The sequence below is a fragment of the Crocodylus porosus genome, unplaced genomic scaffold (assembly GCF_001723895.1).
Source record: "Crocodylus porosus isolate Cpor-Errol unplaced genomic scaffold, CroPor_comp1, whole genome shotgun sequence".
Taxonomy (NCBI): domain Eukaryota; kingdom Metazoa; phylum Chordata; order Crocodylia; family Crocodylidae; genus Crocodylus; species Crocodylus porosus.
This window is the reverse complement of record NW_017728924.1, coordinates 17,417,337-17,444,831: the sequence shown is the minus strand read 5'-3', so window position 1 is coordinate 17,444,831 and position 27,495 is coordinate 17,417,337. Positions and strand designations below refer to the sequence as shown.

Sequence of the window (27,495 nt, the reverse complement as noted above, 5' to 3'; positions counted from 1 at the left end):
ACTGCAGTTTATGATAACATGACCTGATTGGATTATACAGTTAAGCTTCTCCTAGGTCCACAGATACTGAAAATTATAATTTCTGCCTTGAATTTTATCTTCAACTACTGGAGTTCTCACATGGACTAATATATATCTTTTCCACTATAAAGAATATGGAGTAGAAATCTAAGCACCTTTCATCTTGAGGGAAAGGCTCTACAACTCCTAGATCCAGATTCAAGATTTCCTTCGGTGTGACAGAGAAAGAAAAAGGATTTTGCTTCCTCCTGTCACAGCTCCACAAAGCTAGGATTGCAACAGGTAAGACAAGGAGCAATGAACCATTATTGCGTGTACAACAACTGAAAGTGAATTTGACTTAAGAGAAAAAAAAGGTATCAAGTCCAGAACATGTGTAGAAATGTCTGAACTGTCTCTCTTGTTTACAGGAGAGGGGTACAGCCCAAAGGTCATCAACTGGCAGGAGAAAGATGCTGCAGAAAAAAGATTTTAAAAATAAGCAAAAAAAATATTCCCGCAGAAAACAGCTCCGTGATTTAGTAGGTTGTACTGTTTTCTATTCTCATAGTACACACCCAAGTAAGAGAACAATAATCATTACTAAACCTGTATACTTAAATAAGGTTTTTTGCAATTAAGAAAACTTAGTGTTAAGAAAAAAAGCTAGAATTTTATAGGAGCTCTCAATCTGTTTGTGAACTTATATTAGGTAGGCCATCTGCTTTTGGAATAAATAAATGAAGCAAAATCTACATTTGTTTTCTAAAGAGAAAGCTTTGAAATGAAATGAATAGGTAAGGCAGAAAATGGGAGAAAAATAAGTTATTTATATGGAATTCAAGAGACATCTAGTGGCTGGTAAGATACAGCACTTCTTCCTGTAAAGACCTGTAACAAGTCTTCTAATTAAATTGCCTTGCCTATCCTGCTTAATACTACTTTGATTACAGAACTCCCAAGCATTTTTAAATTCTGATATATTATTAATGTTCTCAAGAAGTTTTAGTAAATATGGGAGATGTTTACTATTTTTACATTATATACTGTCTGTAATATTTCCCGTAGCTCATTTTCTCTGGCGAAATTTGCAAGAATATTTAGTGAAATAGCTGAAGTAATTAAAGCAAACATAGACACTTCTTAATGAAAAAAACATTTCAACAAAAGCCAAGATTTTTGTAAGAAGCAAACAAATGAAAATATTCATCAGCACTAACAACTGCCAACAACTTCATCGGGATAGAATTCTGAGAAGATAAAATAATGAAATACATTAGAAATAATGTCGTTAGAAGCGTTATTATTTTGAAAAAGGAAGTGGTAAATTATTTATAATTTGAAATTAGCCTTGTTATCCTTGACCACTTTGCATGTTCATGCTACTCCCTGACAGTTTCTTTCCTTGTAAATTTCTAGGCAGTATTAAGAGAATGGTTTAAGAACTCATATCAAAAGACTAAAATTAGAAAGTAAGGGCAAAATACCTACTATATCCACAGGCCTTTCAATATCTTACTAAGACATCGTAGGACAAATTTCTACCCACACGTGGTCACTGACACCTCTCTCCTTGAAAAGAGGAATGTAATTGGTTGAAATACTGGCGCTCATAATACCCAGGAGTTGAGATTAGGAGATCTAATGACACGTTCCAGCCTTAATATCCACAAATATATGAACAACTTGAACTATAGATTCAAAACTCGTTGCACTCTGGTCCCATGCTTTCCTTCACTGAATTCATCCATAGAAGAGCAACATGCACCTTAGAAATAAACTTCAGTGGAAAAATCTAACATTATTCAATAAGACATTTAAGACAGTTAATACAGTAGTTCCCAACAGTTAAAAAGACCTAATGAGGAAAGTTACTATAGAGTTAAGGGAGCAATTGAATGGTGGAGATAAAGGAATGGGAAGCATTTCAGTTCCTTCCCTTCTAATTACACGCTACTATGAGAATAGCCTGACACTGAACAAGATGATAACTATTTACAGCTTTTTTCCTAATGTTGTGCCTCGTTTTTATATAGTGCTCAGAGGCCCGGGTGTATAGTTTATAAGTGAATCCTAATGATACAGGATCAAGGGACTTAAAAAGGGCACCCGCCACTAGGCCCACAGTCACTTGAACAGTAGAAGTAAAAAAAGAAAAAAAATCCAGGTTTGTATATGTAAAGGTACTTAACTCATCCTACCTCAGTGGCATTTAAGGGCACTAATGGTCAGCAAAACCTCAGAGAGAATTTCAGTAGGGAATACATAGTAACTGTCTTCTCTAGTACTGGTCAGCTTTTTGAGTAAGCTCATGGTCAGAAAGGAGAGTCCCCAACCCACTTTTACCGCAGACTAAAACGAGATTAAATTACAGGCAGTCCTCGGACTTATGACACAATTGGTTCCTGAAAACCACGTCTTAAGTTGAAATGTTGTAACTCAGAACCAATTTTTGCATAAGAAACAATGTTATAAATGGGAGATTGGTTCCTGAACCAAGGCCCAATACCCTATTTTCACCAAAAATACCCCAGAATTTTGTACTCGATCAATTATAGACGAGTAATATAGCTACACTAATGTATTTATATTGTAAATAGTAATCATATTGATCTGGAAAGACTTCTTAGAGGTGACTTTACTGGACTTTTTGAAAGGCTCTTAGTTGGACTATTTGAAGGGTTCTTGGCTAGAATCTTCACTGCAGGTTTTTCTGGAGGCTTGCCTGCTTTCTTAAAGAAAGCATCCAAGCAAGGTTGGACAGATGTTCTCCAGGGAGATGAGCGACACAGCAAACTTGTTCACTGGCGTGGCGTCGCATCAGATCAGAGTCAAAACTGATGTCATAAAGTTGAAACACAGTGTCAATTTATAAACATTGTAAGTGCAAAACATCGTAACTCAAAATGTTGCAAGTCAAGGACTGCCTGTATTCAAAAAGTTTATTACAACAAAGATGCTAGAAATTCCTTTTCAGTACAATAATTTCTGTTTTCTTTGTACTGGGCCCTTTTCCACAAATTTTACTCAGATAAAACTTCCACGGAAGTCACTGGAAGGTGTACCAGCTCAAAGGTTGTAGAACTGGTTCAACAGTTGCATAAGAAAATGATACTTTCTTGTTCTCAGGTCGATATACTGATATTTTGCATGTGGTAACCAAATCTTCCCCTAGCAACACCATTTGCCAATCAAGTGTCTAAATTCAATTACAGTGGCTCTATTCTCTATTCTCATATTCTCCAGATAGAAAAAGAATTCAGATGCAAAGTATTAATTTAATTGATACCGTTGTCTAATTGGCACTGTTTCTGTCTTATTATGAACCAACTGTTCATAAGGGATTCTAATGTGATATGATCTGTGTTAAATGCTGTGAATTTTTAAAAACAACAATTATGGAGGAGAAACTTGATGTAAGCTTTATTTAGTACAATCATCTGGCACAGTGGCGCTCAACTTCTAGCCCACAGAGCTGTGTCATCCAGTACGTAGGGCTTCCCCGCTGCCAAATTTCCAGACCCATGGGAGCCCTGAAGGTGAGATGATATGACCCCATGTGCAGAAACAGGCAAATACATGGGTCAGTCCACAGACAGACTATGACAAGAAGGGATAGCCTTGCCATACAAGGTCCGTTCACATCTCGACCTAGCACAACAGATTGCACCTGTACATTGACCCAACACTGGATCAGGCCCACAGACTGACCCCACCCATGGACCAGCCCCATGCCATTCAGTCGGCCCATGGGGCCAGAAGGTTCTTCTACCACTGATCTAGCACAGAGACTGAATTTTATACAAAAATTTCACCAACTTTTCTGCACACTGTAGTCTTAAATTACTAAGAAAATCTATTATCCAAAAAATGAATGTTATTTTATATTTCAAATGTTCTTCAGCATTTGAGATTCTATCAACTAACTTTGCAAAGTGATTCTGTTTTAAGACCAATTACGAACGTTGTTTGGGTTATTTATTTTTAGTGTAGAATGAACAACAGATCTGTACAAGCAGTCTATCTTAGTAAAAAACCCTTTGGCTTTCATGAAACCCTTTGCCAGTTTTTGTAAACTGTTTTCATTTCATTGGAAAGTGTTGTTTACATGTAATGGGGAAAAAGACCACTACATCTTTTACTAAGAATTGATAGTGAGAATACATACCAATATGCCCATTCCCATACCTAATTATTTCGTACATTTCACTTTTCCGTCAGAGGTCCAAACTCCATATAATTGTGCTCAAAAGGAAACAAAAAACATTACCTAAAAAAATCTTAGCCCCAGGTAACTGAGGCAGATACATACCATTGCAGTTCTAGACTTGATAAACCAGTCGAACCTGAACTGGGGAGCATTACGCACACACTGCCTTAGTTCTTCATATACATTTTCTTTGTCAAAGCCCATCTTATGTAACATGCATATCAAGAATCTATCTTCTTCTTCTGTGTAGTTTTTGCCTTTATTTGTTCCGTACTGAATACGCAGCTGATGAAAGGGCGCTTTATACCTTGCAATCTGAATGCAAAACAAAAGCAAGGTTATTAGATTTATTTGTAAAACACACAACTTTCAATCAAGGATTCATCACTTCACTGTTGTAAGCAACATGAGTTACAAAATACCGTTATATTGAACTTTTCAAGCAGTTTTTTAATTAAATACTATTCAAACCACAGATGGGGATCACTTCATCCATCAGTGAAATCTAACCACCCTTAGTGTGAAAAAGGCAATACAACTACATAGTTTTCTTTCTGAAGAGAACTGAAAGGTACTGCATCCAACTTTAACTAGAGGCAGAATTTAGTAGCAGGAAATCAATGGTAAAAACAGTTCACAGAACAAAACAAACAATTATTACTTTGGCATCCAGAGCTTTCTTGATACTGATCCTTCGCTGGATTCTTGCCTCTCCTCGCTCAATCTGAGCCATGATCCTCTCAATGTCCTGCAATTCGTTACAACGTTCCCAAAAAACAGCTGACAGAAAAATATTAGCTCCATTAAATCCATTAAATAAAAATTTTAACTTTATTCTTCTTTTATTCTATAATAAAATAATATACGATTTAACAATGCAGCTTTTTGTTACAAGGTATCTGAAGTTTTACCAAGATTCTTTCATTATATTTTCTGAGAAACAAGCTAATAGACCATGGTTAGTGTCTACTAATAACATTAGAAATAAGTGACAGCAATACTCTGCCACAGGAAGAATCCTAGTTCAGTCTGAGTTGTCTTCAGTCTTAGCTCAGCAGCAATTTTAAGTGTAACAATTCATTCCTGAAACACCAAGTCAACTTTAAACAGCTTTAACAAGCTCTGGAGATTCAAATGTTAGAAAATGCAAATTTTAAGCCCTTGAAATTCAAATTTTAGGAAAAATATACTAATGAATAAAAGAAAGGTGTAAAATTGGAAGGATTTGATAGAAATTGGTAATAAGGTCAAAAACTATAACTGTTTTGAGGAAACAAAACTACTTTTTCATCAAATTTGTTACAGCTACTGCACAATTATTTAGGTTCTAATGCCATCAATATCTACTCTTACCTCTGACTTTATTGTGTAAAAGTACAGACAATAATTACAAGTAAAAGCCTCAATTCTACAAAAGGCTTCCGCATGCACTTATCATTACAAGAAAATAAAATGTGTGAAAAGTTTTCAGGGTCAGGGTCTAAGAATGAAACCTTCAGGCCTCCAGCAAACCTCTCGTTTTTCTAAGTGCCATACTTTATAAATAGGGGTCAAAAAAAGTCACAGAACAAAATATGAGATGGATATACAGCTATTGTTTTTAAAAGATAAATGTGACATCATCAACAAACCTGAGTACTCAATGACTTCCTCAGGTGATTTTCCCTCCACCTCACGGGCAATATTATCTATATCATCACGTCCATATTTCTCATTAGCTTTAATAAACTGGTTGAAGTCTCTCTTGTTCCAGTTTGTAAAACCCTGGAAGCAGTGAGATATAAAGAAGTCACTACAAGGTGGAAATATTTTGATAGATCTTTTGTCTTAAGAGTATACCATTTAGTCCAATTATTAATGCTTCAATACAGTGTCACATAATTACAGTGGTTAATGGTCTTTAAGGATTTCCATAAACTTCTATTATCTAGAGGTTATTACTCATTCATAAAAATTCTAGCATGTTATTTTTGTGCACGTCTCCTTTTGCATCAGTAAGAACATTTTCTTATCTGTAAGTAGAATTTTTTCCCACAAAATAAACTCAATCCACACCCTATGGATTTTAGCTTGTATCACACTTGTACAGGTACAAGTAAATAAAATGACAGGGAAGCACCTGGCTCCATGTGTCTTTGAAACTCTCTCAAGCACCCTAAATACCACATGCAATAGCATCTATTCAGAACATTTATGAACTGTAAACAAGGCAGGCACCTGGACGGAAGCAAAGGTGTGCCAAGAAAAGATCTCTAATCTGACAAGATGCAATCAAGTGGAAATGCTCTTCAAAACTGTCAAACAGCAAACTAGTTATGTTTCTAGAAATGCAATGAAAAATATATAAAAGCTACACAAGATACAGTGCACAAAAACATCATCCAAAGATGATACCTTATGGTTTAAAGACAAAACCAAAAAAGAAATATAAAAAATAAGCAAAAAAAAACAAACTCACAAGCCTGAAGGGTTGTTTGAAACGAATTGAGCTGCTTTCATCAAAGAAATACCATTCACAAGTAAGGAAAATTGTCAATTCTCCAAACAAACAAGCTGAATCCAAAACTTCACAGGTTCTATAAACAGTCCCATATCCACAATACAGAAATTCTACTTTAAATACCAATGGCTACATCAGCAGAGGCCATGAATGGCGTGTGCCCCCCCGGTGGCTGGGGGGCGGGCACAGCTGCGCCCATGGCAGCAGGAGTGCAGCAGCAGTGAGCGGGGAGCTGCTGCAGACGCCACCAGCACTGTCAGCGGTGGAGGTGGGTGGGCAAGCATAGATCACAGGTCAGCAACCACCCGCAGGCACTGCCAGCAGCGGCAATCATGGACCACTTGCAGACGCCGCCAGCAGTCTCAGCGACAGGGTGGCAAGCAGCAACTGCAAGCAGGCACCACCGACAGTGTCAGCGGCGCCTTTTTGCAGGGGGTACACTTCCATGCATCCGGGGTGCACATGCACCTGCGTGCAGCCCCTATGCATTGCCCCTGGCAGAGGTTTAAGTATTTACTTTGCTATTGCTGGTGAAGATGAAACAACTAGACAAAACGGTGACCTTGCAAATCTCTCCTAAGGATTTTCTCCATTATACCACACTTTTAGTGCAATAAATTCCTTTTCCTAGAAGGTAAGAGTTTCTGAATTGTAAACATCTATGAAATTCTGTCACACAAATCTTCCTCTTCAGCAGCAGTTAATATCCCAAATCATGTGGACCATCATCTAGAATATGAAGAAACTGGAACCTGCAGATGCCAAATCTATCTACCAATATTTGGTCAAGATGAGTGAGATTTGAAACTGTGTTTTATTATGCTACCCATATGTCTCAATTATATGTACAGAATGAGGTGCAGTTATTGTAACAGGAACGTGAATAGCATAATTGTAATGATGTGCTTTGGACTGTCAAATGAGCCATAGCAGCCACAAGATAGATTGGCAGAAGTCTTGTGATATACATGTGTTTATTTATATATACAAAAATACATATTTTTGAAAACACATGCACAAGCTAGCTTCTGAACTTGTTACAACAACTCAAGAAAGAGACCTTGGAGTCCTTGCAGATAGTTCTCTAAAATCATCAGCTCAAAGTCCAGAAGTGACCAAACAAAATAAAAAATAAAACGATGGACATCATTAAAAAGGAAATTGAAACCAAAACTGAAAATATCATCATACATCTATACAAATCCATGGTGTGCCCACACTTTGAATACTGCGTGCGGGTCTGGTCCCTGCATCTCAGTAAGAATGCAGCAGAACTAGAAAACGTATAAAGGAGAGTAAGATGATCGAGGGGATGAAGCAGCTGCTATCCCAGGACACCTTAAAAAGGCTAGGACTCTTCAGATTGGAAAGAAGACTGAAGGAGGATATGAGAGAAGTTTATACAATCATGAGGGATGCAAACAAAGGAAATACAGAGTTATTATTCATCAAGTCCCAGAATTCTGGAACTAGGAGGCACCCATTAAAATTAGCAAGAGATATGTTTAAAACTTACAAGGGTATGCAACTTTTTTGCAACATGTAATTTACCTGTAAAACTCACTACCACAGGAGGCTGCAGAAAACACAGTATAGTCAGGTTCAGAAAGGGACTAGACAAATTGACAGACAAGATCCATTACTAGCTGTTAAACAGAAGAAAGATGCATCTATAAACCAATAATAGTAGACGCAAGGGAGGGAATGAAAGAGGTAGATCACCCTGTTCGTATGCTCTTCCTCTAAAACACCCAATACTGCCACTGTCAAACTGGGCTAAATGGTCCTTTGGAGATTTGGTTCCCCTTGTCTGACTTTAATTAAGTTTGGTAAAAATGGGTAGGAGAGAAAGAAATCCACAATGGTGTTTAATGGATGCATTACCAAGTCTCGGTACTGCTGCAGATCTTCAAGCAAATGGCAGCTAACAGAAGTAAGCCTGAAGAGAAAAATGCTCAAAGGCCTCAAGAGATCAAAGCACCTGAAGAAATATACTCCTGAGGCCAGAAAGAACAATGCACCAATGGAGAAAGTCTTGCAACAAGGAAAAAAAAAAAAACCCACAGGCACAGAAAGCTGAAGTGAACCTTTAGTTAAATATCTTTTAAAATCCATAAATACTACGTTTCCTGGCTTGCTTTTTTTTTTTTTGGTTCTTATAAAAATAACCTATTTGAGTCTATTTACTCAAAAAGTGTCTTACCACAAACAAAAACAGTAGCATAAAATGCTACAATCTGAACAAATAATCTATTTAGAAGAATCGTCTTAATTTTATTTATTTAAAAAATAAAGCGCTCAATACTGATTTCTTAATGCTTTGAGAACATCCAACAAATGCAAGGCAGGTTGTACGTGCAATAAGAAAAATGGAATTTAGCTTTGGAAGTGACAACAAAAAACTAAAAGAGCTGCATTTCTAGTATTAGAGAAAGTATAATGGAGACTTGCTTTGAATAACTAAGAGGTAGGTATTTTACAATTCAATGAATTTGGTTATATCAAGTTTATTCTTTAAATGAATTATTATGCAGAGTTCAACTGCCTTCAGGTTTAGAATTACGGTACATTAAAAGGGTACAAGAGCTTGCCAAAGAGTTTTTTTTTTTTAAAGAATTACGGACTTTCCTTTCAGATTAATCGAGTCTGCTAAAACGCAGAAATTAACATGCTCTAGCAGACTCTAGCGTCACATGTTTCAGCATCCCTGAAAAATGGCAGCAGGGCACTTTACACTAAAGCTCGTTGACGGAGCTGACGCATGTGATGATCCAGTACTTTTAATTAGTGTAGCTCACTAATTAAAGCACCCTCCATGCCTCCCAAAGCATGTATAAAAATGCCCAAAAAAAAGTTCCACTAATTCTATTAGGACTAGTTATTTTGAATAGGGAAAGCACAAGTTAAATGTACTACATGAAGCATGATAAGCAAAAGATTGAGCATGGTTAACTACAGAAGAATTGACAGCTAAAACACAGCCCGTCCAGCAGTTGGACAGTAGGGATGTTTTTCATTACACCTAGCTGTTTTACGTCTGCAGCTTTTCAAATTCCACAGCCTTTTAACATCAGTTTAGTGTTACTGGATACATTTATCACTGCCAGTATTATGAACTCCCATTTTCATAAATAGATGCAATCTTCCACCTTTGTTTATACAATATTGAACAACAAATACTTCAACTACTCCCATAATTTTACTTGTGTGAGAAGCTTTTCTTTTTCTTCAGTTTCTTCTGGAGTAAGAGGTGCAGATTCATCAATCTTCTTTTGTTCCTCTTTTTGTGCCTGAGCTGCATTTGGGAGGTCAGGATTCCTAGGAACCTAAAATGAGCAGTAGAGGGATGAACAAGCAGCAATGAAGAAGATAGTGAAGGATTATAAGTACATACTTATATCACTCCTGCTTTACAATTTATAAACACGATAAGTCTGACAGGATTGATGCAGCTCTCACTGAGTATATGCTACAAAGGAAATACTTCTGCTGCCTTGATATAGTGGGAGTAAAAATATTTTTAAAACATGCCATATAACTACCAGAACATTTTCTTCAGCTGTTTTTACAATTTACAGAAACATCATGAGGTTGAAAATATTACCCTTGCAGGCAAGGTGCACATATCAAATCATAAGCCGATCATTCTTTTTTCTCGGCTTACAGGCTTTTGTTTCATTGTAAAATAAACCTCACCTGGTAAGAAGCCAAAGGATTTAAGCTAATTAGATGTCTAAAAGGTAAAGGAAGTCATATCAGAAGTGCTGTAAGACAACATGAAAATGATAAAAGTACCTTCCTCCAGCGATTAGAAAGTAAGGTAGACGTTGACCTTTACAATTATTTTTTCTCCCAGGAATAGAACAATACAATTCTTATTTTCTTCATGATGATCTAAGACTTACTTTTTTTTTTTTTTTTAAATAATGCTGCTCACCTTCCTCACACACAGGTCCTGTGTCAAATGCACACTTGCCTAACCTAAAAATACACTCAAAGGGGTAAAAGGGGTAGACCCCAACACTTAATAAATTTGTCATCAAAGTCAAAGAAACAATGACAAATCACACTAGCTGAGAATCTGCACAACTGTGTCTAACAGTGAGGGAATACAAATGTATACAGCACCCAATTCATAAAACATAATGGTTACTAACTAGACTATAAAAGTATAAAACCCTGCAATTTAAAGAAAGAAGAGTATGGCATTAGATAGAAAAATGTGTTAGATGTGTCGCCCTAGGTCTCTCCCTACCCTGCTGCAAGTTTCAGATTTTGTGACCTTTATATTTTGTACTGAATTCTAAGCAAGACAGAAATAAAATCACTAAGTCTGTTCTGAACATGTGACTGCTGAACATACTAAGAAATATTTCTTCACCTCATACTCAGACCTCTCACCGATACTGAAATGTATGTAGGGCAAGTCTCAAAATAAATCTTGGTGGTTGAGCAGCATCCACTATCTCTACTTACGATGAAGGATGCTTCTACTGGGTACACGTGGACTTGGTAGCCTGTTGCCTACTCATCTTACTGCTCCAGTCTATGTCTGTACAGTCTGTACCACTCTAAATCTTCTTCCCTGGCACAAAGGTCCAACACACCTCTTGTACAATCACTGTACTCATGGCCTGCCTTCACATGGGACACAGGACTCCAGCAGTACTCACAGCAAAGATCTCTCTCATCAATAAATTTCAACAGCAAGGAACAGTACCCAGTAGTGAGCTTGGACATATGTATGCTGGCATAGCAAAGCACAACAGGTGAATTAAGAATGAAATTTATAATCCCAACTAACAAACATTCATGCTTTTGTTGGTTTAAATTAGGGCTGTCAAATGATTTAAAAAGTTGATTGCAATTAGTAGCATGATTAAAAAAAAAAAGTGACAATTTATCATAAATTTAACTGTGCAGCTAAAAACTCAAAACTATGCAGGTATTTTGTATAGTTGGAAGATGGGGGTGGAGTGTGTGCGTGTGTGGGGAAATTGTGAAGGGAGGCTGTGGGTGTGTGGGGGTGGGTTGGAGCCTGGGGAGAAAGGGTTCCCACACACCCTGGCAGGTTGAGGGGGTACTGTGGGTCAGGAGTGAAGGGCAGCAGCACAGCTGTCGGGGGGCTGTGGCTTGGGAGTGAGGGGCAGACACACAGACAGCACCATACTGGTAGATCTGTGGACGGGGAGAAGGAAGGGGTGTGGGAGGGCAGATCAAGACCTCCACAGTGAGGGAGGGAGTGGGGCAGGTAGTAGGATGGAGCCACAAGCAGCCATGCAGGGGTGGGGGAGGTGGCTTCCCACCACTATGCACACCCCTGGGGGAGGCATGGGAGGCACAAACACCTTAAAAAAATGTAGTTCAGAAAGATTTTTAAACTACCATGTTTTCAAACTAAAATAAAGACATTCTTTCTTCCCTAAACAAAAAAGTTACAATCTGTGTCATAGTTCTTATTTTATTACAGTAACTTGCATTAGTATTGAAAGTTAACCCATACACAATTTGACTTATGCAAACTGATCAACTAGCTAACAGTGCTGTAGTGACTAGTTAAAAAATGCCATATTATGTCCTGAACTTTGTTTCTCAGGAAAAAACAAATGAACCATATAAAAGTAGGTTTTATAACAAAATTTTAGAAGAATTGATTTTTTTTCCTAACAACAAAGTTGCAATATTTTGTAATAACTAGTATTCAGTAAGAGAACAGGAAGAAAAAACACAATTCTGTCCATATTTCTGGCTGAAAATTTAGGACACTTCTTGCAGAAATATGGAGTGCTGAATTAAATGTGATAGCACATGAAATGAAAGCAGTAACCAGAGGTCAGCTCATACCAGTTCAGTTCTGCTTCTGAAAAATTAGTTGCCTACAATGATTCATTGCCAAAATTCAAAGACAACAGACTTCCATTTATCAACTGAGTTTTTTCTTCCTAACAGATTCTTATTAAGATCTCACAAAGAAAGAATGCTTTCAATATTTTTTCCAGCTACAAATAAAGAAAATATTTCTCAACTGAAAGTCCAAGTTAGACCTCTTCAGGTAAGTATTATGCTGTAATGTACATAGCTTTCAACTAATAGGCATAGATTTCACAGGATAGATTTTGGCCACTGCTAATAATAATACAGTTAAACTGAGGGCACACAATACTGCACTTCAGTGGTCTACCTAGAAATGGAGGTGCACAACTGGATTTGTGATCAGAGACTCTTGCAGAGAAACCCTCTTTGAATCTGATGCAAGATGAAGATCCACAACTGATTATTAAAATATGGTAATTAGAGCCACACTCCTAGACTCAAGTTCTCCATTCCAGCCAAGGATAATTTGGCAATGAATCCAGAATGGGAAACATAAAAGCAGCTTTAAATTACTTCAGTGCTCCTCCAATTCTGTGACTACCCAGATGCTTACTCAAACCCCAAGACTGATAATGAACCTCAGACGCTATAATGGCAGCCAGGGATCTACTTGGTTCTGGTCACAGCTCCTTTTTTCCTGATGTAGCAGCTGAGAGGGGGCAGGTGTCCTAGGAGCATTTATGGTAGTGGGTTCTTTTGGCAGCTAAAACTATGATAAGTATGTGACCTGTTAAGCAAAGTTTAGAACAACTTTGTACTTTGATCAGTGCAAAGCACTCCTAACGGACCACTGAACAAAAACCCTTTGGAGGGAATTCACAAGAGGAGAGTTTGTCTCTCCTGAAGTAACACCAGGGGCAAATGAAGATTTTTTAACAGTGGAAAAGAATTACAATGAATAAGCAGGCAAAATTTGAAATATCAGTTCTATTATTACATTTGTTTGTCAAAGACTCATTGCTATTCATAGATAGCTAATAGAGACTAGTACTGGAGTGGTGGTGGAGTATAAAACTAGCACTGGCTCAGCAAAGAGACTCAGTGCCAAGGAAGGAAGGGAAAAAGGCTAAGACCCACCCAATAGGTGGAAAGAAATTAAGGTCAGATAAGAATCCAAGATGCCAAGTAAGAACAACACATGCAATACTTGATGCAGGAGTCCTATGGACAAAACATAATGTGATAATATAATCATAAGTCTATATCATAATATATATGCAGAAGGACCAATTAAGGTTGCACATGCATTTCTTGAGTACTTGACCATGTTAGCTCAATGTTCTCTTAACACATGTGCCACAAGTGGTACAGGCAACCTCTCTGTGGCACACAGCAGATCATGAATGGGACAGGCAGCACAGCTACAGATAGGGCAGGAAGTAGAAATCAAAGCAGCAGATCAAACAGGGAGCAGAAAGCAGACTGGGCAAGGGAAGCTGATAGAGTAGCACTTGTGGAGGGTACGGAGCCAATTTGTGGCCTGCCTCATAAAAAAGGTTGGCTTTCACCGTCTTATTATACATGCAATATATATTCAGCTCATTTAATTCTGACTTATAACTGAAGTCATATACTAATAATGTCTTCCTTCCTCATTGTTGCACACCTAAGTATTTTTAAACAATAACATCTATCCACAGATTTTTCTCTCTGGACTTTATGTATGTAGATGTTTTAGCTTTAACTCTGTTAAGGTATAAAACATGACCAATAAACACTCTGTTGGTCTTCCTAGCTTCCACAATTATAACATCCTGTTTACACTGGATGATACAGTAACTGCTGAATACAGATAAATCATTACCTCACAGACCTTTAAATTGTTTCTGTTCATGCAATTCTTTATGTGAGCTGCCTACATAGAGGCAAAACGAGTGTAATGGTCACCGGGCTTTTCTAAAGTCTGTAACAGTACAAACCCAGAAACATCAAAAACGTACTGAACTCTGGCAGGCAAATGGGGGCAAAATAAATGTCTCCTTAACATGTAACGATAAACTGAGTATTTTGATAAAAGTAAAAATATACTGGATGTGACTTTTGTGCACAGGTTTTAGATTTTAATGTAGTTACTCCTTAGGGTGCTGACAGACATGACAGTTTGTCACACAATCAGCCACTGAAAGAGTTCTACAGCTGTGCAGTAACAGAAGTGCACAGCTGCAGAACGCTTTAAACTGCCTGATCGCAGGACAATCTGAACCCTCACTGCATGAGGTTCAAATAAAAACTCTCCAAAGTTGAACACCTTCATTAATGCCTGTCAGCATGGCTGGGGGCAGGGCTCTGCTCCATGTACTGTCTTCAGGATGGGAGGGGGAAAAAGGAGAGGAGTGAGTTTGGTCTGTGGGTTCCCGGGCCAGCGCTGGAAGGTGAGGCGGGCGGGCTGGAGGCCCTCAAGGTGGGGGGCTCCAATCCAATCCACACCTACCCCCACTCCAGTGCAGCTGGGGAAACCCCAGACTGAACTCGCTCCCCTTCTTGAGAAAGCCTTCCCCCCACTCCCATCTTGACAGACCACAGGAGCTTGGGGAGGGAGATGGGGGTACGGGACAGACTGAAAACATGCACCTTCTCTCTCCCAATCAGCTTCAAAAGGGGACAAATTTCTGATCCAACAGTGAACGTCTATTAGATCAGGAGAGTTGGTCTAACTCATGGAAGTTTCTGTGAACTGTCATGAGTTAGACTGACGAGGAGCTGCACACCTGTCAATGCCTGTATTGTAAACGTGAAAGAGGAGGACGAATCCAGTCTTCAGGGAATTCCTCTCTCTTCCACATTGACTTTTTCAATGAAGAAAGGATATGGATTATTTTACTTACAGGGGAACCAAAGTTGACTGATGCTGAGCAAATGATTACAATGTTGTTTATTTGTTATAGTTGCTATGTTCATTTTAGCTTAGAAGGCAAAATTATTTGTCGATATCAGAAATATATTGACTATTACTACAGAGATACACTAGGCACCTCTCCCACACATTTATAATCTACACCAAGTTAATTCTTTTTTTTATTTAATTCCAAGAGAGACTCCTACATATATAAGGGGAAGACTAATAGTACATACATGCTTTTTTCACTTTAAGTGGAACACTACAGCAAATTTTAAGAAACTTCATAAGCTGGATTCTACTACATTACACAGTGTTACAATTAACATACCTGACTCCCCCTCAGTCTCAGACTCTGAATTTTCCTGGAGCTTTGTTTTTCCACATTAAAGCCTGTTACTAAGTTTGCCTCTCTCCAGAACCTCACCTGTTCTCCATGAGTTCTCAAAAATGATTGTCATTGGCTGCGATACCTCTTCCTTCCTTTAAAACTTACATGAATTTCATCCAGTCCTGCTGATTTAAATACATTTATCTGAATATTCTTTTACCTGCAACTAACTGATACCACCTCTTAACCTCCCTTATTTCCACTTCATATTACAGCGATCGATGCATCTTTCATCCATGTTACAGAGGCTTGAACACATTAACTGTGCAAAAACTTTGCTCCTCTTTTTTCTTATTTAGTACTAGGTCTTCTAGAATCCTTCCCATTTTCCCTCCCAAGTCTTCTTTTATAGACAGTTCCTACTTAAGTTAAAAAACACTCCCTCTTACTAATATTGTATTGAACCTTCTCATCACGCTGATTCCATATATGCTGCCACATACTTCAGTCTTAGTATTTCTCACATAAATATCCTTGCACAAGCCTGTTGATTATTCAATCTCTATTTAGTTTTAGCAAACTTCTTAGCTTTAGCTTCTTTCTGTGCCCTGCTTAGTTACAACTGGCCTAATTTTTGCATGGAGTCATATGTGTAAATAAAAGAGTAATTCCACTAATGTCAATGGAGTTACATGAGAGTAAAACCAGCGTAAGAAGAAAATCAGCACCTGCACAGGAAATAAGAATCATCTCCCCCTTCAGTTCCTCCGCTTCCCTTAAAACCAATGCAGGAATGAATTAAGCAGCTACGGCCTAGTTAGAGAACTCAAACAATGTTTGTGGGTGGTTTGAAAGTGATACACTGAAATTAAATATATTTATAGTATTAAAGCATGATACTGTATAATATTAATGTCTTAATATTAACACACTGCATTTTTTTGTCACATGACTAAGCGCTTTGTTCAATTTCTCTAATTTTTCCAACTCTGTGTTATAAAAGATGGAGAAAATACTGTTTAACCAAGCTTACAACATAGGAACATTAAATAAGCTTCTAAAGTTGCTTCAGATACTTACTGCATAAGATACAGAAGCCACTATAAAAAGACCAATTTCATACCCCAGAAGGTGACTTTGCTTTATTCAAGCATGCCTTTTCCCAACTTGCATCAAACATAAAGCAGTTTTAAAAGACCAAGAAAATATACAAAAAATTAATCGTTTCTTCATTTGGTCCATTCCACCTAGAAATACGCATCAACCTACCTAGATATGTGGTTTGAAGGGAAGTAAAAAACTATAGATGTAACAGAAACTAGGTTTTTGGCATTACTAGCAAAAATGCATAACTTCCACACAAATATAAATATGAAGACCCTAAAATACCTTATTGAAACACATTTTCTTTTGTTATTTTGTTTCCATTTTTCTCTTTTTTTTCCTTAAGTTTACTTATCCTCATTGTTACAATAAATATGAACATTAAACACATTCCACTCATTTGAAAAGGAAAAAAAATTATTACTACCTTATAGCCTATAGTCTTGCGATAGTACAGAATTTCTTTTTCCAGAAGTTCAAATAATCGTGGTGGAAAAAACTGGAAATCTTGAATATTTGGCTGTTTGGGGGGTCGTGGAGCCTTTAAAAGAATATATGTGTATATGCATTAACATGTTATAATCTATATTCAGTTATTAAACTGCCACAGTTCAGAATAGTGGCAACACATAACTCTGTAAAATATATGCTAATTTTACTATCAGAAGTAAGGGAGATGTTAAAAATACACGTTTTTTACCTTGGGAATTTTTGGTTCACTAACACGTAGGGCTTCTCTAAAATATGCATCCACTGCATAATTAGCTTTGCGCTCTCGTTTTGGAGGCTCTATCCATTCCATCATACTCATCTGCACACAAACAAAAAATTTACAATTTAAATAGCTCTAAACATCTTTCTGATATCCCAAGCAAGGTTATTTTAGGAAATTTAGGCTGAAAAAAGTCAAATGAAGATGGTACATAAAAGAAGCAGCAATATTTTTACTGAAAACACTAGCAGTTAAGTTTATGACTTAACATTAGGTGATGCTCCCACAAGTTTCAGAAACATGAAACACTTGACAACTGCATTTTAAACATAGCACAGGGATGTCATGGTGGTATAGAAGCAAGCCAGAAAAGTAAGTAGCCAAGGTATTAGGAGTGTGCAAAGTGGGCCCTATTCATTTCAGATTCGGCCCAAATTGGGGACAGTGGTTCATTGATTCGGATCACTGTCTCTGATTTGATTCAGCTGAATCTAAATCTGAAGATTCGATGCTGATTTGGAGAATCTGTGATTCGGACACAGATACAGCTTTTTTTTCTCCACACCTTGAGGTAGCAGGCACAGCTCATGATCACTGCGATGCTGGGGCGCATGCAGTGTCCCACAGGAGCACGGGGGGACCCTCCACGTGCTCAGTGGCAAAACTGGAAGTGGACCAGAAGTACTTCCGGTCCACTTCTGGGTCTGCCAGGGAGCATGCTGGAGGCCCCCCCGCACCTCCCTGGCTCTGTGTTCGGCCGCAGGGGGTCCCCGGGTGCGCCCCCAGACCCAGGAGGCACCAGTCACCAAGCCAGCGGTGTGCGGGCCCCCCCAGCACACTCCCCAGTAAACCCTGAAGTGCCATTTCTGGTCCACTTCCAGGTCTGCTGCCAAGAGCGCTGGGGAGCCTCTCAGGCTTCTGTGGTACACTCCACATGTCCCTGCACTGCAGCACTCACAAGTCTCTGCTACCTAGAGGTATGTAGAAAAAAAACATTTAAAGCTATCTCTATGTCTAAATCTCCAAATCTTTCCAAATCTCTCTGAATCAATTCGGAGGGTTCCAATTCAATTCGGAGAGATTGAAGGGTCCTTCAATTTGATTCAGATTCGGAGATTTGGCCACCAAATCAGGCTGAATCTCCACCAAATCGAATCAGGGACCAAAGCTATAAGATAGCCCTATAAGATGCGTAGTGCTTCACTCCTCCATAAGCAGCACTGCCAACCAAGTCTCAAAGAATTCAAATAAGTAACTAGCCCAATCACACTGCATCCCACCCCAGTCTTAATCTGGTAGCCTGACTATTTTACATGCTATGTGCTAAGCCAGGGGCATCTAACTCACTCCGACATGGGTCACATCCTTATTGCAGGGCTCCTTAAGGGCCAAATCCAGTCATGGTGGCAGAATGAGTGGCAGCAAGAGCTACTGTAGCTGTTGCTCACTGTCCTGCCTCTGACATGTGCCCCAACAGGGCTCCATGTCCCAGATTTCAGCTGTGAGCCAAGCTGCCAAATTACCATCCCTACTGCAAGCCCAAGGGACCAGACAATGTAGCTCCAAGGGCTGTACATTTGACTGCTTTGTTCTAAGAAGCAGTAGCTCCTATTTGGAAATCTCCCATATAGCCAGATATTGCAGTGGATAATGTCACATACTGAGACTGTTCCCTAGCGTCTCAAGCAGTAGAAAATGGTCTGAAATATGAATTACCAAGTTAGGCTCTGATCCTGCAACACCATCTCCACTGACATTAGATTCATTCAAACTATGGTTTAACCAAAGTGACTACATGATTTCATTTATTCCACAAGAGAAAATTACCTTTTGTTTTTCTCTATAATCTTCCCCTTCAAAGGTATATAAACTCATTTCTGTGTCCATAGTGAAGTTCCTTAGAGAGCTCTCCCCCATCTTTTGCAATCGCTCATTCATTTCTGCTGTCTAAAATAAAACGACAGTGCTATTAGCAACACGAGAAGTTTTACCTTTGTATTAAATTTGTGAAAAAATCAGCCTTTCTTAAATATTAATAAGGACTTCACACACACCTGTTATTTCAGTCCTTTGCTCCCCTACATGCACTTATCATTAGGTTAAATTAGTGTGCTGTCATAATGCAAACCAATATCAACATAAACTTCATTTTTTTTTTAAATATATGCACAAAGCTTCCCTGCTGAAAGAGTACTTCATTTACTTAATAAATTATTTACTACCTTTTAACATTAAATACTTCACATCTATTAAAAAACTTATTAGCATATGGGTTATACACTTCTAAAACCTTTTTAATTAAAAAAAAGATGTTAAAACTATTATTATTATCATCATTATTACATTCTTGCAGAATATGTTCTAGAAAAATAACTATAGAACATTTGTTTTGCAGTCCTCCAGCTTTTAGGCCACTTTAAGGAAACAGTCCTATAATACAATTAGATTGCAACTTGCCGATGTATTTGTTGGCAAATTTATGGGAATAGACTACAATATATCTTTGCAATAAAACAAAGAATGAGGGAGGCAATCGGAAAACTGCAGCTTTTCCTTTTCAAAGACATTTCTTATTGAAGACAGCAGAAAGCTGCTACTAAAATAAATACAAATCTTGTCAAATTATATTTTTCTGTCAATATGAAATAAGATTTACAAATTAAATAGATCTGGTGATCCTTAACTCTTAAGAACCATACTCTCTTTTATTTTACAATTATTAATTTTAAAATAAAGTCAGTGACAACTCCAAATTCCATATGGAATTATGCTCTCACCTTCTTTTCACCTCTTTCTAAGATGGTGGTAATATCTTCATCTGTTAGCTCACTGTCCTTAGAAGCAAAAACATGTGTGGCTCCATGCCGGATCATCTGCAGCATTTCATCTTTTGCCAGTTTGTTAGACTGTTGATCTATGAGTCTTCCTAAAAGTAGGAGAAACAAAATGAATGCTTTAAACCAAGGCTGTCAATAGCAATGGGGAAATAATGGATTTTTTAGGAAAACTGGAAACGATATTTGAGTTTGAAATCAACATTTTAAAAGGTTTTTGGCAAAACAAAACAAAAATGTTGATACACCCAACCGGTCAACCCAAACCAAATAAGGTTATGTTTTCTTTTCAGGTTAGGTAAACCTTTTAATATCTTACTCTTTTCATATAGGTCAACTTTAAACAAAGAGCTTAATGTTTTATTTTGCAAATGTCAAATAAAATGGTTTTTACATTTCAAAACTTTACTTCATTTTTCAGCCAAATTTGTGCACTGAATTCAACCTAAATTCACAATCATTTTGGTTTCCCCGCAGCTCCACTTCTTGGTGAATTTACTATTTGTCCAGGTCTAGCTCAACCTTCCGAAGGCCAAAGCCAGCCATAAGTATCACCCTCCCAATTAGTAGCAAACAAAGGCAGTGAGAACCTATACCTCATAGTTTCATAGCTAGGGTCAGGAGGGACCTGAACAGATCATCTAGCCTGACTCTCCTTAAGCTAAATGTTCTGTTATAGATATGCAGAACACCAAGCTTTAAACAGTAGTTCAGTAACTTGCAAAAACTTACATAAGAGCAGTACCTACTATACTGAAAACCCCTGGAAACCCCCCCCCCCCCCTTTTTTAAAACAGCATGCCTACTCAGTGAGGCCCTGTAACAGTACTTGGGTTTCAGGGGAGGTTTGCTATATCATTTTTAGCAGTTGGTACCTAGTGCAACACTTAACCCACGGATTTCAGTTCTACCTGAGTAAGAAATTAAATGAAACATCAGGACCTGAAACTGATATTTGATATTATTTCAAGTTCAATTAGTATTCTGCCACGACAAACATCAGGCCCAACACTCCACTGCCTCGCACTTTGTATATTTCCCCCTTTGCCAAGTGAAGGAGTTAAATTCTGTTCTGGGACAAACACAATAGTACTGGATACCTTGCTGAATAACTATAGAGTCCAGTCTCAGTTTTATTTCAGCTCTTTCTACAATCCTTTCTTCAACAGTATTTTCAGTAATAAGTCGGAATACCCTTACTGGTTTCTTTTGGCCAATACGATGTGCACGATCCTAATAAAAACAGATCAAGTAATTCAACAATACAAGAGAGTCTTGTAAGCATTAACAGACATTTCAGTCAAAATTATCTGTTGCAAGCATCAGAAAAACTGACAAAACTTAGTAGAGATATTTTACTCTTACTATATGTAAAAAACCAAGAAAAGAACAAATTACTTTTTACTAAAATGTTTTTGTAAAACCATTGTGAATGTAGTATTTTAAAATATTGGAACAGTTTCTGACTGAACTTGGATATATCAGCACAGATTTAGAGTGACTGGAAGTAGAGTTGATATCAATTTACATCATTAAGTAAGGGTGGGTGGGGTGAAAGAGATTTCTTATCTTATGAGAGTGCTGGTTGGGATGCATGGCTGGAATTGGCAGGAGGGTTCACTTGTGTCGAACTTTGGTTATGAGGAGGAGAGCAGTTGCAGTTTTCAGGTTTTAGGGTACTCTTTGGGGAATCCTGTCTGTGGTTCATTTGCTTATTGTAAGCCATTTTGTGCCTTTTGGAATACAAATCTAAATAAATAAATATACAACTAATACGTACTTATGCAACTTGCCCTTCATCCAACTTTAAAGTCTAGTGTTAGCTATAGCACCAGGCTTCAGCCACCAACTTAGTACCCAGGACCCTGGGTAATCTTGTACAGTTCTCATTATTTCAAGTTAATTGCTGTAGTTTCCCTTGTTAGCTAGATTTAAGCTAGCTCAGGTTTCTGTACATCTACTGCCTGATATCTTCTAACTGCATATAAATATTTCTTAAGTTCAACTAGAAGAAAATCTATTCTAACAAGAAAACAGAGAGATCCTCTCTGAAAAATTTACACAAGAAGCAAAAATGAATGGAAACTAATGAGAGCTCCTTATGCTACGGCCCTAATACTCATAATTGCTTAATAACTTTCAGGTTTTTTGACCCAAATCTAATCAAGTGTTCCAACAGCTAAAATGATGACAAATGACAGCCACTACTAAGCATTCAATACAATATCAATAGCAAATCCCAACTCCCAACCAATGTGGATGCCTACCTTTAAAATACCCAAGAGAGACTACTAACAAGTATTATTTCCATCTTCATATTTGACTAGTATTTTAATACCTACATCAAACCTTTTTGTTTTCCTGAATAAACATTCAGATAACACTTCTGGAATAATCCTGACGCATCCCATAAATTATAACTATCTCAGGAGAGAAATTCAGGGGTATAAAATAGTAATTAGAACTAGAAATAGTAAATTAAAAATAGAAATTTGGGGGCACAAAACATTAGTAGAGTACAGAGGATTTAAATAAGTATTTTGGGGGCAAGAAATTTACAGTTTATTCCAAAATTTAGGTTATATTTTTTCCATTGAACTTCATAGCCTTTGGGATTATATGTAAATGCTAACACTGAATACTTCTAATACACATTTTATGGAGTTCTATCAATCTCATAATTTGATTTTATATGGATAACTTTAGTTATATTTCAATTTTTACTCACCATAGCTTGAAGATCCACCTGAGGATTCCAGTCTGAATCATAAAGAATAACCACATCAGCAGTAGCCAAATTAATCCCCAGACCTCCAGCCCTGGTACTCAACATAAATATGAATTTGCTGCTGTTGGGAGCATTAAAGGTGTCTATTGCTTCCTAAAAGACAAAAAAAACCCCATTGAAGTAGCAGAATATTCTAACAAATATTCATTTTATGACTATTTTGTTTAAAATTAATTATTATATGCCACACTGTGGCTTGTTAACTCAGCATAGAGGCAGAAGAGTTAAGCCCAAGTGGAGAGCAGGTAAAAAGCAGGTAATGGTACTTCCGACTCCACACAGAACATGAGCGAGGGAGGAGTGGTCAGTACAGGCTGGGAAGCACCTGGGCATCTGGACCTAACAAAGATGTATTCCCAAGGGCAAAAGTATTTCCAGATATTGCACTGATGGCCCAAAGATGATGAAATAGCTTCAACCGTGGACAGGACATTAAGACAGAATCCCAAGATTAAGGATAAGAGACTTTTCGATGCTAGGAGGACAGGCAACAGCTCAGGCAGTTGCATCACAAGGGCTGAGAGAGGTTTGCCTGACTGTTCCTCACAGCTAAGCAGAGTCCCAAGACAGGACCAAGTGGAGTAGGATGGGTCTGAGCTCCCCCAGATCAATCCCTATAGCAAAAAAGAGATAATAACGTTGTTACACAATGGAACCAGTGACCATCTGTGGACCACCCAAGACCACATACACTCTGATCTGGAGACAGCTACAGAAAAGATTTCAGTGCAATAACTGCCCACCTGAGGGACTGTATATAGCCTCCTAGGCTGAGAAAGAAAAAGAGCCAACTCCATCCGTCCTATACACACCAACTTTAAAAGGCAGTGAAAGTCTTTAGACTTGTATGCACAAACCAGTGATATTCTTTATGCTAATGAAATGTTTTATGAGGTTTTATTGTTTCTTATAATAAGCCCTACATCATGGCCCTGGTCCTGTCCCACTTTTGACAGCAAGCAAGTGGATAGCTAGGCCTAACATGGTGCTCCAGTGAAGTCAGCGATGCTCTGCACAGACACATTAATGGGCTGTAAATAGTAAGTTTAGTATCTAGATTAGCAACTGGTTAGAAATAGTATGAACCACCTTTTCAATTAGTCCACTATTTCATTTGTGAAACAAGCATATTCAAACTTGTTAAAACTACCACATTTAAAAAAAAAGTGACAACTATACTTTAAACAGAACTTTTTACTTAAGCAAATCAAGAGGCTTCAGTTGCAAATTAAATGCAGACATCTCAAGACAGAATCTGTCCAATTTAAAAAACCTGGTGGATTTTTCTCACCTCTCTTTCTTCATGTGGTGTCTGTCCATCCAATCGACAGTATTCATACCCGCGCCACATGCAATAATCTTCCAAAATATCCAATAAGCGGGTCATCTGACTAAAAATGAGAACTCTGGAACCTAAGAAAATACAAAATAACTATTTTTTCACAAAACAACCTTATCACAGAACCAGTTATACAGAAGTTAGGGGCACAGAAAGAATTAACAGAGAACTATATTTACATTTCTAATTATCAAATGCTCAAGCTTATTCAAGTTCTGTTTTTTTAAACAGTTCTTTTTCTATGATTGGCCTTCAAATCCAACTCTAACTTTTTCAAGGTGGCGTTTAGATGATTTATAGAGTAGTATCCCAACAGGAAACAAGCGAAGAAACAAGAAAACATTTCTAAAGACATTACTATAAGGGTGCTTGATGTGCAGAGTTGTCAAAATCAAAATTAATCAGAAGTCTAAGGAAAATTGCTCAATTTCCCAAGACTACTGCAGGACTGTGTGAATATTCTGGTGAAAGATATTTAAAATAAACCCTAAAACATTAAATCTAAAATTTTAACCCTAATATCTTAATTGTTAGGACTTCTTAAACTTAAAATCCTACCCTCTGCCACATACATTGCACTAGCATTGCATCAGCATGTGTTCATTTACCAGTCATAAGGTTTTGCACAATCATACAGCAGAACAGCACACAAAATCATATTATCAGTATTGGAAGAACATTGAATGTTTGGGGCTTGAAAATGCTATCTAAAATATGGAACCCCACTGTCACTGCACCCAGATTCTGGAGCCCCTTACACATGAACATTTGCAGCCCAGATAGGCCCTTAGTGCAGTCCTTGCTTTCATCTCATGTAGAAGCCTCCTGCCATTCTACCTAGATCCAATATTAACCTGATGGGGTCAGAAGGCCTGCTTCCTCCCCTAACTTACTCTCTTCACATTCCTCACCCAACACCACCCTCCCTTCTATTTCTTTCCCATTGCACATTTTTTATTTAAATTCAAATTCAGTTTCACCATTTTCCCTTCATCTTTTATTTTCCTATAATTTGTTCTTCCTTCTCTTCTTCTTACAGTTGCGTTCCCCATTCCTCTATTTTTATCTGCCACTTAAAACCCCACAAAAAATGAATCTTACTAAAAACCTTCAGATCACAGTGAATAAGGCACTTGGTCTCCATGGAAGCAAAAACTATTTGTAAACACGTTTATTTAATTTATTATTATGCTTAGTACAACTATTGTCCTGCTGATCATATTCACCTTGTTCTTTGAGTTTTGCCAGTAGTTTATCCAAAGCTACCATTTTACCACTGTTGTTGACGAGATGTGTGTCAGTGGTGTAAGGAGGTCCAGGCTCAGCACCATCAAACAGGTATGGATGGTTACAACATTTTCGTAACTGCATAAGAATATTCAACAGCCGCATCTTATCCATTTTCCCAGCTGAATTTAGAATATCAATATCTTTCATCAGGATCCGTGTATACCTGAAGTTTAATAAACAATTTTGAGAAATGTCTAGCTTTTAGTTTTAGAACATTTAAAATATGAAAGAGTTTCTGAAATGTCCCAGTTACTGTGTTCAGGTGTATGCAGCAAGTTTTGCAAATCCTGATGAATGACAAGGGGTAGGGAGAAGAGCTTTGTCTGCTTACTGTTGCTGCCATGGTGTGGTCTGCCTGTCCAGGTTGCTGCTGCCAGCATTTTAAAAAGCTGAAAGAGAACGTTCTGTTGTTCTCTAATCCTTCTCAGTTAAAGCAACTGGGCTTTTTAATATTCAAACATACCAGAACGAAATACCAGAAAAGACTAGTTCCTTTTTATATGCAAAGCCTATGTATTTTAGAGCTATGACTACAAAAGTAAGACAAACATATGGTTCTTATATAAAGTACCTTAGTATTCTTCATCATCCTTAAAACAATCTTATATTTATGTAAATAACTCACCATTCTCTCTGCATTTTGCTGAGTCCCAGGTAAATCTTTACTTCCTTTTTAGGAGGCAAGCTCTTTTCCACTTCACCTTTTATGCGACGTAACAAAAATGGCTTCAAAACCTTAAAAAAAGTTTCAGAGATACATTTATCATAAATATTCCTACAGATGTGAGATTTAATAGGCTCATTCCTGCATTTTTATCTGTCAAAATTCTGAACCGCTTACACAGCTCAGATAGTTCTCCAACCTGTCACACCTTCTGAGTGGAAAATGAAATTGCCCATTTCAAATGGTGTGTTAAGTTCACCAGGCTGTTAAGAAGGGCATTACAAGAGCTCTCAAGACTAAAGAACTGCCACAGTGTGCTCCCCTATGACATTCATGCCAGGGGATGTGAAGCTGATGGCTTTGCTATCTTCCCAGCAAACAGTTAAGAGCAAACTATCTTTTATGTACTCTTCATAGGTAGACAAAGTACTACAGATTAAGGAAGCACAGGTTATAACTCTCACCACTCTCAAAACGTGCTGCTGAACAGAAGATAAAACAACAACCTTTTTACAGTCCCCCCAGTATACATTTTGGCATCTTCCACTGCTTAATCCAGGGTTCAAGTTGGAGTGGTTTGCCACATTTGTATCAAACCCAGGTAACAATTAGCACCTAACAGCTACTGTCCTTTGGAAATATTGCCCTTTTGTAATAGCTCCAAATATATGTCTAAACCCTTTGAGAGGAGGACCCTCCACATCTGAGTTCTTACATATCTATTTATTCAGTTTTAATACCATTTCAATGGTACATGATTTGGAAACTATAATGAAGTTTCATTATTACAAAACAAAGAACATTTTAGAAATTATTCTAACCTAAGCACACTAAAGCATGGATTATTCACAGATAAAGAAAAAAATCTGTCTTTATTTCACTGCGATGGTGAAATCACACCAACAGAATATTCAAGATAATTAAAGATTTTAAAAAATCCCTGGAACTTAGTTTGCATGGGTTCGTGTTCTGATTTCTGTCCATGTCAAACAACAGTGATATAAAAGAAAAAT

The 27,495-nt window shown here is 37.7% G+C and overlaps 1 protein-coding gene across 1 annotated transcript in view; it reads right to left on the bottom strand.

Annotated features, from left to right (window-relative positions):
• Window positions 1–27,495, bottom strand: part of SMARCA1 (SWI/SNF related, matrix associated, actin dependent regulator of chromatin, subfamily a, member 1) — a gene marked incomplete at its 5' end in the record, with an annotated part of 57,941 nt that overhangs the window by 11,082 nt on the left and 19,364 nt on the right. Inside the window, 13 exons of the mRNA XM_019540463.1 lie at window positions 4,313–4,525; window positions 4,872–4,990; window positions 5,842–5,974; window positions 9,914–10,036; window positions 17,283–17,396; window positions 17,556–17,666; window positions 19,395–19,514; window positions 20,345–20,493; window positions 21,502–21,634; window positions 23,130–23,282; window positions 24,481–24,602; window positions 25,755–25,981; window positions 26,444–26,553. Coding sequence (XP_019396008.1) covers window positions 4,313–4,525; window positions 4,872–4,990; window positions 5,842–5,974; window positions 9,914–10,036; window positions 17,283–17,396; window positions 17,556–17,666; window positions 19,395–19,514; window positions 20,345–20,493; window positions 21,502–21,634; window positions 23,130–23,282; window positions 24,481–24,602; window positions 25,755–25,981; window positions 26,444–26,553 — 1,827 coding nt within the window. The remainder of the gene's footprint in view (window positions 1–4,312; window positions 4,526–4,871; window positions 4,991–5,841; window positions 5,975–9,913; window positions 10,037–17,282; window positions 17,397–17,555; window positions 17,667–19,394; window positions 19,515–20,344; window positions 20,494–21,501; window positions 21,635–23,129; window positions 23,283–24,480; window positions 24,603–25,754; window positions 25,982–26,443; window positions 26,554–27,495) is intronic.